Below are 19,117 nucleotides of genomic sequence, written 5' to 3'. Positions count from 1 at the left end.
TTTCACTTCAAAGCATACACTCCTTCCACCTGGAAGGATGTTCCTACTTTTGTTTATCCAATGTCTGCAAGGTTTTCCCCCATCATATTAATATTACCTATGCCTGATCTTCTGTCTAGATTTCCTTTCACCTTCCTTTTCTGTCTGGCAAATGCCTATTCATCCCATGAAATCTGGGGAGAAACGTCCCACTTCTGTGTAGCCCCACTGAGAGCCCCAGCAAAAGTTGATTTGCCTGTCTTTGGTCACCACTGGATCCTGTGCTTACCACTAACACAGCTCTGTCTTATTAACTGGAATCAAGGTTAGTTTAATATGACTGGCTTGATCACTGGTGTACCCCAGTGCCTAGCACTGGGCCTGGCATACAGGATGTGCCCAGGAAACATTTGCTGAACTAGATAGAATATGCCTTACTCCCCAACCTCCACTTCTCCATTGCAGGAGGATGGGCTCAGGGCCAGATAGCACAAACCCCAGGTGTTCTCAAAATGGCCAGAAATAAAGGCCATCCTTCCTCACAGGGGCAGGTTTACAGATGGCTGTGACAGGTGGTGTGTTCTGGGGAAGGGTTGGTGGGGGATCTTGAACACCACCCCAGGGCAAAGGGAGGCCCAAGCTCACAGGACTCTGGCACATCTCCAAGAGCAAATAGATAGGTTCAATCTTCAGGAAAACTGATGGGGCAGGGAGACCTAGTCCAGGGAAGTTCCCCAAACCAGCAGCACCTCCATGGGGCTCACTCAGGCCTGCAGCCTCTGCCCCCAAGCATCCGCCGTCTGTGCCCTAGAACAAAGGCTCCCTGTGGCTCTCTAGCAGGTGGGTCGGGGCAGGCCTGAGCTGCTGAAATGCTTTGAGGACAGGTGCATACACCCTCCTGAGTGCAAACCCAGCTTTAGACTGGGAAAGGGTGGAGATGTATCTATGGGGCCTTCCAACTGCTGATGTTTTCTTCATCAGAGAAGGAGCCTCAGGGCACTCAGTCATCTTCAAAAGGAGAACAAAAAGCATTAAATCTGCATTACTTTTTAATACACCACACTGCTTTGCTAGTAGTTATGCAGGTGGATAGAAACATAGGCAGTAATGTGCAGTAGCACACACCAGGCCTTTGAATCAGCAGATGTGGGTAGTTTAGCCACTGCTGATCTTGTGGGCCTCCTTTTTATAATGTGTAGCTTAATCTCTTTGGGCCTTGGTTTGCTCATCTGCATGAGGGGGATAATACTAATACTGACCGCATAAGGTTGCTGGGGGTACTAAATAAGATATAAATATGCACAGCACTTAGCTCAGTGACTGACATGTGGTAAGTTCTCAATAAATCTATCCCTGTAATGTAACATGATGTCAAGTGAGATATTGCCTGTACCCTGAAATTATGAATAAGGCCAAATTTGAGGATTAAAGGCTGTAAGTACCCTTGCTTTTTATAAGTTTGAGAATGTGGCAGACGTTGGGGCCACTTTCCCAAAGGAATGCAGCACTTCACATTTTTAACACTCATATCTTCATCACTCCCCAACCTCCAAAAAATATAAGAAGATCTAGATGACAGAATGTCATTTTGGGGAGACAATGTTTGATGATCATGGAGAAAGGATATTTTCCTCCCCTCACCAAGGAGGCAAGGCAGCAGAGTCCTTGGGCCCCTTGAAGTCAAGGGAGTGGTAGCTCTAAGAATCGCTCAAAGTAGGGGTGCTGGCAAGAAGGAGGGCCTGGCATTCCAGTCCCAAATTGGACATCCGCTTAGCAGAGACTTGGCTGATCTGCCTCTTGGCCACCTGAGTGGGGAAAAGAACCGGAGAGAGACTGTCTGGTGGGGGACTGCTGCCAGGTGACAGGAGGCCTTGCAGTTCCACCCACTGCAAGTGGAAAATGGGGCCCACACGTTCCTGCTAGTCCTATGGTAGGTACCGGAGGGATCATAAGACTGAGGTAAAAGATCTGGCCAAGTCTCACAGAAGACCACCGGTGCCCCGGGAGCTACATGGGAGTAAGTCCTGGTCAGCAGGGCCTGCTGAGACTACCAGCTGAGACAGTGGCAGTGATGTATACTGAGGACGGCACCTTCCCCAGCAGCAGAACTCTGCTTCCTCTGTGCTGCCTCAATCCTGGGGGCTCTGGCACAAGAACATGGGAAGGGGAAAGGAGAGAAAGTCAAGCCGGCATGCCCCCATCTCTCTTCAAACTCCTAAAGCCATTTATACTGGAAGGAAAGAGGGTAAAGAGCTTTGAGTAGAGTCTGAGATTGAAGTTTAAAAATGACCGTCACTGAGTCATAAATATGGGCATCAAGTAATTGTAACAACTTGAAGATGACTAAAGAGTTATACATTCTGGCCAAAATATCATTAAGTGAGTCTTGACCCAGCAGGAAGGATGGGGGTTCAACATAGCACAGTTAGGGCAGTTATTGAAATACCACAAAACTCCTTCATGGTTATACCACAATGGCTTGATACCACAGCACACTGGCTATGGTATGCTCTTCCATGCTCAGAGCCTCCAAGGGTCATCTCAATGTTAAAAAGGGGCAGACAGCTGAGTGTCTCTCTGCATGATGTGCCTCCATGGGCTATAACATCTTCTGAAGCAATGCTCCAGGTGACAAAGAATTTAAACCTCATTTCTTTTACCTTTATATGGCATACCTAGATTTTATCCACCTCTATCCCAGAAGACGCCATAATCATGAGCTCTGAAATCACACAGAACTGGGTGTAAATCCTGGCTCTGCCACTCTCTAGCTACATGCTTCAGGGATGCCGCTCATAACCTCTTTAAACCAAAGTTTCTTCATCTATAAACTGAGGCTGTTATAAACTCCAACTTTAGTTGTGAGAACTGAGGCCAATATAGATAAAATCCTGCAAAGTACAATTGGTACTTGTTCTTTCAACAAATACTTTTTGCATAGATTCTCTATGCCTTGGGGTACAGAGAGGATGGGACAGATGGGGAAAACAAATGAGGCAGAAGTCAGGCCAATGGGTAGATTGCTGAGTAGCCAGGGGTCACTACCAGCCAGGCAGGATGAAGCAGGCCTGCAGAGTCTGCATACCCAAGAGGCCCTGCTGCCAAACACACCTCTGTAAAAGTCCCTGCTGGTGCTCTGCTGGGGGACACAGGCCTGTCCCAGGAGTTCAATCACTCCCAGAAACTAGGAGGAGTATGCCCTGCCACCTACCAGCCAGCACAAGAACTCTCTACTAGGAGGAAATCATGTGCTCCTCTGAATGGGAATTTGCATCTTCCTACTCCCAGCAAACCCCCGCCCCCCAGCAAAGCATATTCCACATGTCAGCCAGCCCTGATGTTATCCCCATGGATGAGGGTCCGTACCCCAGGGCTGGGGAATCTTCTGGGATTAGGACTGACCACACGACAACTGCTTCTGCGACCTCTGGAAGCAGTGTGGCCGTGCCTGACTGGGAACAGGTCCAACACATCAGAGTTATTAACTGAGGAATTCCTACAGTCCCACTCAGAGACGCAATACATCCACGAGGCATTAATAGTGGTCATTTATACCACCCACCCCCAATACCAGGAGAGACTACCACTCAGAAACGCAGCCAGGAAAACCAAGCTTTCACCGTGTAGCAGAGCAAAGGCAAGGAACAGGTCCCAGATGGAATCCATCATGCTTGCAAACTTACCTGCTCAATTTGGCTGTTTCCTTCCTCATTGTTCTTCTCTGCCCCACTCTGACCACCAGAGTCCATGCTAACAGGCCTCCTTTCAAAAAGCAGTCTCACTAGGGAAAGGTGCTATCATCTGAAGCCCAAACTGCTTTACCTGTTCTGGGAAAACTGGAGGCAGGTGCAGCCTAATGAGCTTGGGAGGATGCCTGGGCCTATGGCAGCTCTGAGCTGGCAGCTGCTTGTATTTACAAACAGGAGAGAGCGTGAAAGTTTCAGGCTGACTTGTTGTCTGAGGTGGCTGAGAATTCGAACCAGCCATCTCCAGACCAATAACTAATTTAATAGCAAAACACTGGTGAACACTCATGTGCTAATTAGCCACCAAATTTAATTAAAAACTAATCACAATGTAAAAATATAGCATTGCATTAATAAATCACATGCTTTTTTAAGAGCAAGAAAAAGTGCTGCTTCCTCGAATAAAAGAGATAAGGATTAAGCATTTTTCCCTGGGAACTGTACAGCTGAAATATGCTCTGTGGTGAAGCATGCTCTCTCCCATAGATAAGGCCTGACTTGATAATTAACTGAATTACTAGACAGGTGAATCAAATCAGCATTGTTTAAGCAAGTCTTTCTCAAATAGGACAGCTTCCCCTTCACTACCCTCTCAGGGTCTTGCAGAGGTGGCTGGTATGGTTGAATCCACATTCTTGGAGTGAGTCCTTGGCATCCTCAAGTCTAGGCAACCACTGAGCAACATAAAGGAAAACAAAACCAGAGGAGCCCACAAGCATCCCTTGTCATAATGGTGTTAATATCATTCATAAGTAACAGGTGGGCATTTCTAATGATGAAGAGGCAGCTTCGTGACAAGCGCTCTGACTCACCTTCTGCAGACAGCCCCTGGATGTTTATTCCCTTAGCTGCCAGGAAATTCAAGCAGGCATCTATGTTTTCAATCTAGGAGGGAAAAACAACAATATATACTTAATAAATGTTCAGCCTCTCCAGAGCCATCTCTTATTAGGAACAATGGGAAAACAGAATGCTGTAAAAACGGCCGATGAATGAACGCCAAGATAGGACACTCTCTTTTGTCTGTACTTGCACAGGAAAAAGGTTACCTAATATCCCAACCACATAGTGCCAAAAGTTGAGGTCTTGCATTGCTCACAGCCGCCAAAAATAACCAGGGTGGAATGGGAGCTCTCATCTTGATCACTGTCACCACCAGTGCAATCCTGAAAACTTGAGCAGTTGCCAGAAAAATGGAGGTGGGGAAAGGGTTAGTGGACACACCCATCTACCAGCAGCTGGGAGAAATTTCCAGCCACCAAAGAGGCAGGCAGTCAAATGTACCAACAGTGAATGGGAGTTTTCGCAGGAATCTGGGTAGCATTTACTCACAAAATTCTCCGGATGGCAGGCATTGCAGATGACTGGGGAGGGCTGTGACCTCCTGAACCCCTCTGTCCTTTGTGCTTTCTGTGGCAAGAAAGGACCCACCAGAGTCTGTGAGATCTGCCAGGTTTGCCAGGGCTGACACCACAGCCAAGGGCAAGCCAGTGTCCAGCCTTCCCAAAAGAACAATTAGGTCATTCCCAAGAGGCTAATTTTACTTCAGTTGTCAGGGCTAATTGTTTTTTGGTTTAAAGGAAAATGTTCTGGCTTGATTAATGTCAACGGGTACCATAAGTAAAAGAAATTGCTTTAGACTTGGCACAGAGGTCTTTGAATTTCACACAATTTGCATTTCACAATGGGGACCCCACTCATTCCCCTCCACAATCACCCCACCCCTCATTACTTCCCAGGTTCCGTCAACATTCCTATGAACTCAAATCAGTATTTAACCCATAGAATTTATTTTGAACTAATAAATGATTGCCTTCCACAGTATACATGTGACCCTTCTCGTTTCTTCAACTCCAAGCAATTTCCCAATGCTCCTTCACAGCCACAGAAAATGTAAAGTGTCTACACTTAGGAGCTCTAATTTGAGTAGCGTCTAGCTCCAAGGCAGTCTTCCTAAAGTTCACATCCACCCACCTATTGACATTTGACATTTTATGACTTATCTACTCCCAGTCTTCACATCTTCCAAGTGCTTTAAATTAAGCTATGGGATACCTGAATAAAACTGCACCCATAATATAGACTCTACTCAACCCTGAGCTTGAAGTTGCTCCATCCTTGCATGTTTAGCACAGGTTCCCATCTCCTTTCCAACCTCCATCTCACACTTCAAGGGTCCTCATCTGGAAGACATTTTCTCATCTCTAGAAAAAGGTGCAGAATGCAATTTGCTGCAAACTAAATGTTGATGCTATGCGTTATGCCTTTCATCATTGCAGAAAGTCCTTTCTTATACACATGGAGGAAAGGTGAGTTTTCTTTTCATCTTTCCTGTCCTCTGTCCAGCCCCGTGGATGACCACTTTTGATGGTGTTGGTTTTAGCAAGTATTATGTGATAGAGAAAGTGAAGTAAGGAGGTCAGACTTCTGACCAAGATTACACAGGTCAATGTCAATGGCAGAGCTGGGTGAGAAACCAGGAGGTCCTCTTCCCTGTTATACACAGGAGCCTGCATTTACATAAATGCAGACAACCAGGTGCTATTGGCTTAGAGGGAATGAGGGAGGGGAAAGTAAAGACAATACTGGCCGGGAGTACCCTGTGTGTGATGTCTTGGAGCAATCTGCTCCCACTTGTAAGTGCAATAACAGTTGTGTCTCTAAATGCCACTTCACCATACCATGAAACCCTGCTTTTGAGAACAAATGTTAACTATCAGTCCTTATTTCTACTTTTGTACACAGTGGTAATATACCAAATCCACTCAAAAGGACTTGTTGCCCCCCAAAAGAGACACTAGTATTTAAATAATAATAAAATTATAAAATCCCTCTTCTACTCCTTGCCTTTTCCTATCATTCTCTCCTACTTCTTTTATATAATATCTTGCACATGGCTGGTGAGTGAGGCTTTGGCAATTATGTCCCCATGGAAAGTGAGAAAAAGAAAAAGCTCACCATCCCGGAATCTCTTATTGCAAAATCAAAAATAGTACACTCGATATTTATTCTGGGAAGTGTCATGGAGGTGGGCTGACGAGGTAGGTTAAGATTTTTCAGCAATAGTCCAGCAATATGGCACTGAAGAAAAAAATAAAGACAACCACCAACATATTCAAGAAAAGCACTGCTCTACTACAACACTATTTCTATAGAACTCACATTCCAAGAAGCATAAAGTACATTACTTATATTTACGGAACATTCAACACATACAGCATCATTTAAAGTACATGATAGTGTCTGTTTGCAAGGCTAGCCTTGATACATTTCAATTCAGCCATCTGCTGGACTTTCTTTTAATGTCCGATTCTATTAAAAGAATGAATAATTATAAATAAGTTACCCGAATACTTCTTCTTTGTTAACTTTTTAAAGTCCTGTCATTTTTTTCACAGAGTTTTATAATTTTGATCAGTAGTTCTCCACTGGCTAGGGATGGAGGGTGGAGGTGAGGGACCAATTTGTCAATGTCTGGCAGCGTTTGGGGCTGTCACAATGGGAGCAGGGTACTACTCGCATCTTATGGATAGAGGCCAAGATGTAGCTAAACATCCTACAACGCACAGTACAGCTTCTCACAACAAAGAACTGTCCAGTCCAAAACATCAACAGTGCTGAGATTGAGAAGCCCTGAGTTATAGGATTCTTTCAAGCATTCATTCAGTCAACATCATTGTGTAGATGTCTGCTCTGTGCCAGCATGGCACTCAATTCTTTGGATGGTGTTGGTTTTAGCAAGTATTACGTGATACAGAAAGTGAGGTAAGGAAGCCAGATTTTTGACCAAGATTACACAGGTCAATGTCAATGGCAGAGCTGGGTGAGAAACCAGGAGGTCCTCCTCCCTGTCATACATAGGAGCCTGAATTTAGATAATCCTTCTCTAGGGTCCACAGTGCCATTCAACACACACCTTGATTCCTGTCTTTCTCTAGAAGAATCAGAGCACATAGACAAGAGAAGCATTAGGATCTTCCTTTATTAGGTGAACAGGGAAGGCCTGAGGGCACCATTGTTTTCTTCTAAAGAGATGAAATACAGGGAGCCAAAACCAGATGGCTGGTCTGCACTCCAGAAGATGTTAAAACTAGAACTTTGTCATTATTTAAAAGATCATTCGTAAGTCCATCAAGTGCCTTGAATTTTTCCCTTCTACTATGATTTCTGTGTTCACAGAAGGAGTTCAAAAAACATTCCTCAAGTCTGAAATCCACTCTTTAATAATATTCCATTAAGGTTAAAAATCACTCCTGACAAGGCGGCCGAGACCCACGCTCTTTCATCTGCGCCCCAGGAAGAGAGTGAGGCTGGGAAGCAGAATGGGGTCAGATGTGGCTTCCAACCTCCTGGCTTCATTTGGAAGGAGATCAGAAAGGGAGATTGTTTCTTTGATCCAGGCCCTCTTGTGATTAAAATTCACCTTAAGGTTTTCTTCTAAATACTGTACAGGTAAACACAATCCATCTTCATGTACTGTTGAAACTGCAAACTCCTACATCTCAAGAGGGGAACAGCCCCAGCAGCAGCACCCCAGTAGTCATTACAGCACAATAATGTCCTCGTGCCCATCTTTAACAAGACTTATGTGTGATCCAGACACACAGCATGAGATGAGGATCTGATTAAAGTTGGGAGGCAGAGTGAAAGAAAAGACTCTTAAACAGCAAAGTATGTAAATAAGACCAAACTTGTTCATTAGCATGTAGTGGCCAATATAAACTACTTTCCAAAATTAGCTGAAAAAAATCTGTATGAAGTCTGACATTCCAGTGTTTTTGAAGGGGGCTGGGGACTGGGTGAGAAGCTATTGTAGTTGTTACCATAGAAATGGGTCCAAGAGCTCTGGGACTGAGTTCCTGGAATTTGCAGCATTAGCTGGGGTAGAGGGGGAAACCCAGAAGAGGGACTACCACGTGGCTTGGAGACTCGGGGAGCAGAGAGGTGTTGGGTGAAGGATGGAGGTAAAGAAAAGGTGCAGACCAGGATGCACCTCCCCAGAATTCCCTTTGTTTGGAGCCAAATGTGGCCTCCACCTTGCGCAGTGCCTGAACATCCATGAGAGAGGCTGCAATTAAGCCTTTCTGCCAATCTCAGCTGAGACTGCCATCCCAAAGTTTAGTTTCTCAACAGTCCCTGACCTTTAGACTTGCAGGGCAACTTCCAGGGGCTGTGTTGCAGCCTTTGTCTCCCATATCCTGAAGTATTTCCCCACCAAGGAGAGCCAGGGAGTTAGAAAAATCAAAACAAATGCCAAACAACTGGAAAGAGAATCAGGAGATAGGAAGCAAATGGAAAACTTTGCATTTCAATCATGATTAAGGCTGGACTTGGGTCTCCTGATAACGTAAAATATGCAAACCTCGGAAGCACTGCTATATATCTCCCTGGTAGCTTAGAGACTGATCAAATACCATCTGTTGTGGCATTTGTCATGGCAGCATTTTTCTCTGAATACCACTGTAGCTGAGTGCAAAGCGCATGAAAATGATTAATGCAAACGAAGACCATCTCTGTGGGTGCTACCACAGCCTAGGGGAAGATGACATTCTGGGCATACCAAATAAATGGAACTGTAGTTCTTATGGTTTAATAGTTTTTCACCAAGCCCCTTGGGAAATCTCCAGTCTGGAAGGAGAGGTAAACAGCTGCTGCATTAAAGTCAGGCATGGTCACAACCATTTTTGTAAATCATGAAATGCCTAAAGCTTAGGCAGTAGGAGCTTTAGACCCCAGGCAAGGCTAAGTGAGAACCTGCAAGTTCTGGTGACTTTGGAAGCACGTGTAGCTTCTTCATAAAACTCATATGTCAACTCAACTTCCTCCCAGAAGTGTGTGGGACCCTCATACCTGATATTGCTATTTGCCATCAAAAGTAATTGTCACCCATTCATTTATCTATTCCTTCACCCCTATTTACTCAGCACCTACTGGGTGTCAAGCAATGTGCTGGTGTTGAGTATATAGTGGTGAATAAAACAGACATAATCCCCAACCTTGTAGAACCTACAGTCTAACGCAGGGAAACCAGCATTTAATAAAGAAAGCACAAATAAGTATATGATGACAAGCTGTTATGGTTACTGTGAAAGAGAAGAGTGTTGGGAACGTGTACACAGGAAGGAAGACCTAATCTAGCCTATGGGTGCAGCAGGGCCAGGGGGAGGGTAACAGACAAGAATTTCTTAAGGAAGAGGCAGCACATAGGTCCATGGATAGGGTTTTCTGTCTGCTTTGCTCACTGATGTAGCCCCAAGCACCTAGGATAGGGTGCAGCACATAATAGATCTACTCAAGAATATTTGTTTACTGAAGGAATAAAGAGAAATTTGTGCTGAGACCTAAGGAGTTAGCCAGGCACCAAGAGTGGGGAGAATAAGAACCTATCAAGCCTAGGGAATCTAAAGCTAAAAGACTCCATACAGGATGCAATATACCACATTCTGGAACCCAAAAAAAGTCATAATGGCTGGAGCATGGCAGGCAAGGGAGAAGGGCAATGAGAGGTCCCTTGAGCAAGAGTAAATGGGGCCACATTGGGGCATGTTGACCACATAAAGGAGTTGACATGGAGAAGGAGCAAAGGCAAGGGTCTCTTCATTCCTTGGGAAGTCTTGTCAGTACCTCGACCTGCCCCATTACCATGGAAGTAGCAGCCCAGCCAAGTCCTTCCTATCTGAAAGCTGGAGGATGGGCTGTTTCATGTTAGGGATGGGTCAAACAGTGGCCTCAAGGTGGCTTCTAGGCTGGTCACAAAGAAGGGGAGGGATGGGAGGCAGATAGCAACATTTGTGGTCACATGTACCAGAAATGTCTGTTCCATATCTAAGAGGTCTCCACGTCCTTCTAATATCCCTTCCTCTGTCTCTTTCCAAAACTAAAAAAGAAGAAAAAAACTATGAAACCAAACCAAAAAGCAAAATGAACTTTAGGGAAATGCCCTCCTAAATGTCTGTCTTGTAGTGTTATCTGCCTCTTTCCTCTATACTCCTAGAGGTCACAACCTTACGCATGATTCACCCACCTTCTTTTTTTTGTCCACCCGTATCAGTGTTGGGGGCCTAGCAACCTCACAAGATCACATGTCTTATGGAGCACAGTGTGGTCCTGGAGATGCACAACTCCATAGGGCAGAGCTTGCGGGGTCCTGACACTACAGTTTTAATTTTAGAAGCGGACCTCAGAAATGAGGGAAACACATGGTGGTGCTTCCAATTCTCCTAGGTATGGAAATATTCGGGAGCATCAGGGCCTGCCCTTCTGTAATGTAAGCTACTCAGGCTGATGTATAAAGAAAGCCAACTTCGTCCTGTCATAAGAGGGGCTCCATGACTCTGTCCCAGCTTTGGCTATTCAAGCATCAACGTTTACAGCAAGCCAGCTCAAGCTCTCATGGTGGCTTTGAAACAGGAAAGCTTAAGAATGTGGGAATCACAGGCTGGACACAGCTTATGAGTCCCTATGTCAGACTGCTTCTCCTCCTGCTTTTCCGCCTTGCCCAGCTCCTGCCTTTAATTTGGCAGTGTTATCCACCATACTGTTTATAATATTTATAACTTCAGCTTTCCAAGATGTTGTCAAAAATTCCCTTTTTAAAAAACTTTTTAAGAGTTTCTCTGCTTTACAGCAAATGGGTAAGTCCATATGGATACAAAAAAAAATTATCTCTAGAGAAAAAATTGAAAGCAGGATTCTCAAATTCCTCCGGTGACTATCTTTTTCCACTTTGCTTCCAAGTGCCTAGAATATTTTTTCCTATTATTTTCCAACTTCTCAATTTTTCCCTTGAAACAAAGAAAGCAACCTGGGAGGGGAGTTGTAGCTAAAGTTCTAGAAGTCTATCCTTACTCTGGAGGCTCCCATAAGATACTCTTATGGCTGAACTCTGTTCTCTTTTAGAGATGGTAGACCCTACGAGAGGAAAAATTCCACTGGTGACTAGTGTCAGAAAGGCCCAAGGATACCTTTGTGTGCATTCAATCAGTATCCCATTCTGTGTATCCTTTCTCTTGCTACAATTTCAGAGTGACTCTCCTTAAAACTTCCTAGCACTTCCAAAAGGAATCATCAAGCTAGAAGCTGGACACAAACACAAAAGGGGAATGATTAGGGCTAAGGAGTGATATTTAGAGGATGTAACACAGGCTTTAGGTTCAGGCAAGTCTGGATTCAAATCTTGTTTCTGGCATTTACTAAATGATGATGTTCAGCAATTACCCCAGTGGCCTGATCTATAAAATGGTCATTATAACACCTACCCCCTAGGGTGGTGGTTGTCATTAGACAAGAGGATATATTCGTGATGTTTAATATGTGCCCAACAACTGGTAGTTTTTATTACTGTGTTGTAATTTCAGGCATGAGTGGCCCTGGGCAATAGTTCTAAGGACAGGACATTCCAAAGCTGTGTCTTGGGTTGGCCCCTGGTGAAACAGAATCGAACAGGCTTATCTGCTTTCCGTTTCCTCCTCCAGGCTTTCCTCTCAAGCACAGCTCTCCAGGAATCTGGGCCCTCTCCGTAACCTGATGTCATGCTTACTTCTCTGCAACCTCTTTCTTGAAAAGATGCTGATAAACAAATTCACACCAAGACAGAAGGGACTGCCATTGGCTTCCCACATTACCTCTTGCCCACAATTATTAGGTGACAATATGTGTTTAAGAGAATATGACTTTGGACTCCTCCATATCTGGTTCTGGCTCCCTGACAGATGCCCACAAGACTCTAAGAAAATTATTAACTGCTTCAAGCCTTAGATTTGTCATCTGTAACATGAAATGCTGATATCTATCTCCCACCATTACTGAGAGGATTGGGTGGGTAGATATATGTCAATGATCTGGAACTTCACATATTCAGAGCTCTAAAAGGGCTCATTCTTCACGTAATTTCATAATGGCAGAATTTTCATACCAGTGGCATTTCCAGAAAGTGAAAGATCATTTTGAAGTGTGAGACACTCTGAGACTTGTTAAATTATGTGACACTAGTACAGCCTTTCTACGAATATGTAATTTGTCACTAGCATTCATTTTTAGCCTGCCAGAACCAGAACTATCTATCCAAAAAACTTTGTGGTCAAAGTCTCTTCTATTGAGTTGCATGAGAAACTCTAAGACATTTTAGGCAAATAGTTTTGGTTAAGGAGAGTCAACAGTCCATTATGAAAAACAGTATGGAAGTTCCTCAAAATATTAAAAATAGAACTACCATGAGAACTCCCATTGTCAAAAGGAAAGGAAATTGGTATTTCAAAGAGATATCTGTACCCTCATGTTCACTGCAGCACTATTCACAATTACCAGGATATGAAAATAACCTAAGTGTGCAACGCATCAAAGGATAAATGGATAGAGAAAATGTGGCATATGCACACAATAAAATATTATTCAGCCATAATAAAGGAGGGAAATCCTGTCATTTGCAACAACATGGATGGGCCTGAAGGACATTATGCTAGGTGAAATAATCTAGGTACAGAAAGACAAGTCCTGCATGATCTTGTTTATACGTGAGATAATAAAAAGTTGAATTCATAGAAGCACAGAGCAGAACAGTGGTTTACCAGGGGCTGGTTGATGGGGGAAATGGAGAGATGGTAGTCAAAAGGCATCAACTTTCAGTCATAAAATGAACAAGTTCTGGCCGGGCGTGGTGGCTCACGCCTTTAATCCCAGCACTTTGGGAGGCCAAGGCAGGTGGATCACAAGGTCAGGAGATCGAGACCATCCTGGCGAACACGGTGAAAACCCATCTCTTCTAAAAATACAAAAAATTAGCCGGGCATGGTGGCGGGTGCCTGTAGTCCCAGCAACTTGGGAGGCTGAGGCAGGAGAATGGCGTGAACCCGGGAGGCGGAGCTTGCAGTGAGCCAAGATCGTGCCACTGCACTGTAGCCTGGGCGACAGAGTGAAACTGTCTCAAAAAATAATAATAATTAAAAAATGAACAAGTTCTAGAGATCTAAGTTAGAGCATGCGTGGTAATTGAAGTATCAATGACTTTGATTGTGGAAATCATTATACAATGTATACATATATCAATTCTACTTTTTAAAAATCAAGTCGTTTTTGCAGAAAACATTGGTTTTACCCACAGAAGAGGACATAAACTTGGACTCAAACTTTAAGAAAAAAATCCTGACTTCCAGTCCCCTAAGACAGACAACAGAGGTAGACAGAGTGGGACTACAGACACTTGTTGGAGATTTCACCCAGTGCAATTACCTGGAACCTGACAGTCTCATTCATTCCCTGAAAATACAGATTGAGCATCTACTCTCTTCTCAGTCCTATTCAATGGGCAGAAAATGCAGGCAGACAAGACAGTGTGGTCCTTCCCTCAAGGAGCAGCTAGTCTCCTGGGCAAGAGTTGACTTTAAGTAAACAATCACTCCACTAAACATACAGTCACAAATATGTTAAGGGACAACTTATTCTTATCAAGGCACCTACCCAAAAGCCTGACACTTACTCACCATGCTCTTTTAAAAAGGTCTGGATTGTTTTTTTGGTATCTTTGCCATATTACATGCTTAAACCCATAAGCCACCATAGAATCTTCAAGAGGTAGCAGAATATAAATGCAAAATTAAATAAGACATCAGATCCTTGAAATTCAGGAGTAGATATGTCTCTAGAGTGCAGTGACTCTTCAGTTTTGGAAGAACCACTAGACCACATCGTTATACCCACAAAACAAGTAGATATAAAGGAATATGGTAATGGAATAATCTGTAGAGGAAGGCCAAGAGTGAAACTCATTCCTCAGCTTGGTACCAGTTCCCTCACACCAGCCTGTGTAAGTCAGCTTTGTGCTTTGTGCCTCAGCCAATTTGCCACTGTCGGCAGCTTATGGTTCTTCTGGTTGTTCATGAACAGTCAATCCATGCATTTCCTGAAATTCCAATGATAGTGTGTACTTAAATGTAAGACCTGTCCTGGTGGCATCCATAAGCAGGAAACAAAGCCAAGCAAATACCTTTGAATGCATTAATGCTCAATTCAGAATCCTGCAGGACTTTGTTCACCTACTCTGATGATGGCTAGAATGAAGGCTATGGGTCTGCTATTCTCTGCCTTTATAGAACACCCTATTGTGTTAAAGTCTATGAGAAATCTAACCCCAAATCACCATTGTTTCCACTCTAATTTCAAATTCTGCTAGCAATCAGTGGGTGATTATTATATGCCAGGCACAATACTGTCCACATACATTACCTCAATCTATTTTTTATTTCAAAAGCTAGTTGTAGGCATGGCTAAGGAGTTGCACCTGAATCCTAGATCACTGATGATCGTGAATATAGAATTTGGGGAATTTTGCAAGGAATACACAAAATATTTTAAACTAAGAAACGATTTGGCCAACAGTTTCAAATTCTAAAATCTGTGATAAAGGCAAAGAGCTACATGCCAACCAATTAGGAATTATGAAATTAAAAATAATTAAGCATATAATAACTAATTCTCCACTCTGCATACTGCCTGCTGCCACAGCCACAATGTCAGAGGCATGGTCGAAATCCACTGAAAGAGGAGAACAAACTAGACAAGGAAGGATTCCATTGCAGGACATCCCTGAGCTTTCCAAGGCCACAAGATACCAAATGCACCTGTGAAGAAAGAGTGATAATTTTTAAGTTGTCATAGAATGCTAACCTCTGTTACTATTTACATCTTTGCCAAATCTTTGGTTGAACTAGATAAAATTGCCATTTTTGTAGGTAAAAAATGGTTAAATATTGGTCATTTCATATGGTTCTATCTACATATCCACATATCAGGAAGGCTCCCTCCACCCACCCCAAGGGCTAAAATTAAACTGCTGGGTGATCATAAAGAGAGAGCACTTGATAATCATTCATAAAAGGAGGCAACCAATGAATTCTGAAACTCAAATCAAATCCCAGCAAATCCTTCTTAAAGGAGTCTCACAAGACTGGTTATGCAATGTATGTAGAGGAAAAGACCAAGTAGGAAGAAACACCCTATCCAAAGGCTAACCATGAAAGGCCCTTTGCTCTGGTTAGGGTTTCTTCTGTACAATCTCCTTGGAGAGACAGAAGGGGGCCTGAGGAATACTTTAATTCAAAGTTGACTCATTTCAGAAAGCCTCCCACTAAAAACACGCACGAGTAGTCCCTCAGTGGAAACCCGGAATGCATGCCTCTTTCTTCTTGACTTCATATTCCTTCAGGGGAAAGTATATGAGACGACATTGTGGACAGGTTCTGCCCTCACATCCAACTCTGTGTAACTGGTACCATGTTCCCACAAATGTGGGAGTCCTCTCACCCAAGAAAGCTACTGAAATAGGAAAAGTCAACTCATCTCAAAGTTTCATCATTACTACAGCTATTACTAAGAGGAGATTTCAAGGGTAGACAGCGGAATCAAGGATTTCGAATGACCAGGTGGAAAGTCTAGGGAATTGTGGATTTCTCAGGGCTCCTTGGCCACCTCTGGGCAAGGTACTCAATTTCCCTAAGCTTCAGTTTTTCCTTCAGTAAAATGGGGATAATTATTCCTTTCTTGAAAGCCGTACAGAGACCTTGCCAGAAACTAGTATTTGCATTCTTATGAAACCTGAAGCACTGCGCTAAATTCTGTCCCATACATTATTATTTCAGTTAATTTTTATTTTTTTAATCCACCACTAGATAAGGTAGATATTATTATCATTTTTCAGATGGGGAAATGGAGGCACAGAGTGTTTAAGAGCCTGCCTAAGTCACAGCTATTAAACAGCAGAGTTAGAATTTGAACACAATAGGAAGGGTTCTGTAAGCTATGAAGCCCTATGCAAACATGGGGCATTAACAACCAAACAGCAAGTGCTTTGCCAGAGCTGGGAAGGAACATGACCACCTTGCCTGGTCATTTTTCCTGCCCTCTGGTTTCAGCAGTACAACAAGGCAATAAGTAATCAGTCCATGCAAACCAAATCTAACCTTTACATTTTAAAAAGGATGCTTCACAGAGGAAGAAGTAACTTTCTTAGGGAAGATATTTAGGTTCTAAATCTTCAGGAGCAAGAATAATTTAAGTCAATATAAACATTTATAGGCCTCTCAAGCTACCACATGCCAGTGCTTAGGATTCCTGAGGAAGCTCAGGAAACTTATGAGAATATCATCATTTAGGGATCAAAAACGTCAAATGTGTGCAGGGGGATAGGCAGGTAACAAATGATTAAAAGGGGTTAGGTATAAGACAATAGGGAATGGTGGAGATTGTGACAAACAGCCCACACCCACCCAAAGGGGGCAGCTCCTACCTAGTTATAGCCAATTTTTTGCCTGTTGTGTGCCAATCCACAGAAGATCAATTTTAATGAAATATATTGATTTTTATCTAACTGTTGGCATCTGTTCAGTTTTTGTTTTAAAAGCACCTCAACTTAGCTTTTTGGCCACCATTCTCTACTCTCTGAAGTGAACACACTGGCACTTGTCCACTGACCTGACCAGTTTCCAACATGCAGATGCCATAGGCTAACCATGCCTTACAAAGTCCAAACAGGATTTCCCTGCTAAGTTCCACTTCACGGCAAAATTTTTAAAAAAACAACACATATACAAAAAAACACCTCTTTGATGCTAGGCTGAAACATAAGAACTCCATGAAGACATATGCAGGGAGGTGGATCCAAGCATGAGGCCCAGATGGCTTTTATATAAACCACAATCCACACGGTTATAAATCACCATCCAATTTCTCTTTCAGCTCAGATCTACAGCTATGTTTCCCTTCCCCCAGCCCCAACCTCAGTCAGTCTCACATTTGCTACGTTCTTTAACCTTCCTGAGTACAACATGTTGCCACTCACAACACGTCAGTCCCAATGCAGGTGTGTTGGGAATTTCTTCATTAAACATTCACTGAGTGAGCATCTACCAGGTTGCTAAGCAGTGTGAGCAAATGGACAGATGCCACTACTGTCCTCAAAGAAGTTAATGTCTAGTGGGGACACAGGCATTTAAGCCCAGTGTGCTAAAGAATTATCACCCCAAACGTTCAGTGGAAAAAAAAAAGTTACAGAGGTTAAGTGAGCTGGAAGAGGGTAGAGAAGGCATCTCAAACTCCAACCAGATCATGACCACATGCACAGTTCAGATCATATCAATTTGGAACATATAATAGTTCTAAGAAAAAAGAATGTACAAGGCAGGAATGCCTAAACTTTTGACTTCCCTGGGCCACATTGCAAAAAGAAGAATTGTCTAGGGCCACACACAAAATACACTAACAATAGCTGATGAGCTTTAAAAAAGTCACAACAAAAAAGATCTCGTGATGTTTTAAGAGAGTTTACAGCTTTGTGTTGAGGCTCATTCAAAGCCATCCTGGGCTGCAGGCGGCCTGTGGGCCACGGGTTGGACTAGCTTGAAGGCATCCTAACCTTTCCAAAAAGTAAAAGGATTCCCTCATATTAACTTTTAAAACTGGAAACAACTTTACAGACTAATATATATTTAAATGCATGTTTGCTCAGTCATATCCCAGCAAAGAGGCTTTGTTACTTAACTCAGAGACAATGTGTCATGCTTGGCAAAGTGTGGCCACCAGAGCAGTAACATGATCAGCACCCAGGAGACTGTCAAAAATGCAAATTCCCCAGCTCCTCCCTAGGCATACCAAATCAGAAACTCTGGGGATGGGGTCCAGCAATCTGTTTTAATAATCTCTCCAGGTGCTTCTCACATATAAAGTTTGAACACGGCTATTGGAGGCTTTACCAACCCAAACACCATTTCCCTTATTAATGAAAATAATCTGTTATTTTGGTGTCTTTTCATATACCTTTAGAATTGAGTTAAAATATAAAATTGTGAGAGAAGAGACTGAATCCCACATTTCTTGAGAGCACTTAAACTTACACAGTGCGCTCAAAATATTAAAATTTGATATGTCACATCACTCCATTCTCTGTGAAACTCCTGGATTGTTGGACCACTTATTGTTTAGCTTTCTCATCTGAGAAAAATTGCTGAGCACTTCTAACATACCTAGACCTATGCCAGGTGCTGAGAATATGGATATTTTTATTGAACTGAAAGAGATTTTTAAAAAAACTATTCACATTACAAAGCTTTGATGTTATTAAATAGCATATAAAATATGGTAAATTCCTAACATTTGCTTAAATGTTATGTTAATTAACAAGACAAACATATGTTAGTTGTGGGGACAAAGTACCTATTTGTGAGTTTACATTGGCAAAGAGGTCCAGAAGATGCAATATTCACTTCTAATTACTGAGATGAAATGCACTTGCCTCTCCCATGACAGCTTAGTATGTATATCAGCCCACAATGTGGACACAGTACTAGAAATAAAAAACTGTGGGTCTCTGTCCTCCACATGCTTCCCTACAGTGATGTGCTCTG

At 43.0% G+C, this 19,117-nt stretch overlaps 1 protein-coding gene across 12 annotated transcripts in view; it reads right to left on the bottom strand.

Moving 5' to 3' along the window:
- NAV2 (neuron navigator 2) overlaps positions 1–19,117 on the bottom strand; it is a 770,363-nt gene that overhangs the window by 247,070 nt on the left and 504,176 nt on the right. For all 12 annotated transcript variants that reach the window (XR_008620161.2, XM_063608132.1, XM_063608133.1 and 9 more), the window contains one exon: positions 4,538–4,610. Coding sequence is in view for 11 of the 12 variants with exons in the window: in XM_063608132.1 (XP_063464202.1) it covers positions 4,538–4,610 (73 nt within the window). In the remaining variant the exon portion in view is untranslated. The remainder of the gene's footprint in view (positions 1–4,537; positions 4,611–19,117) is intronic.

The sequence above is a fragment of the Pan paniscus genome, chromosome 9 (genome assembly GCF_029289425.2).
Source record: "Pan paniscus chromosome 9, NHGRI_mPanPan1-v2.0_pri, whole genome shotgun sequence".
NCBI lineage: Eukaryota > Metazoa > Chordata > Mammalia > Primates > Hominidae > Pan > Pan paniscus.
Note: the sequence above shows the minus strand (reverse complement) of the source record. Positions and strands in the feature narration are given on the sequence as shown.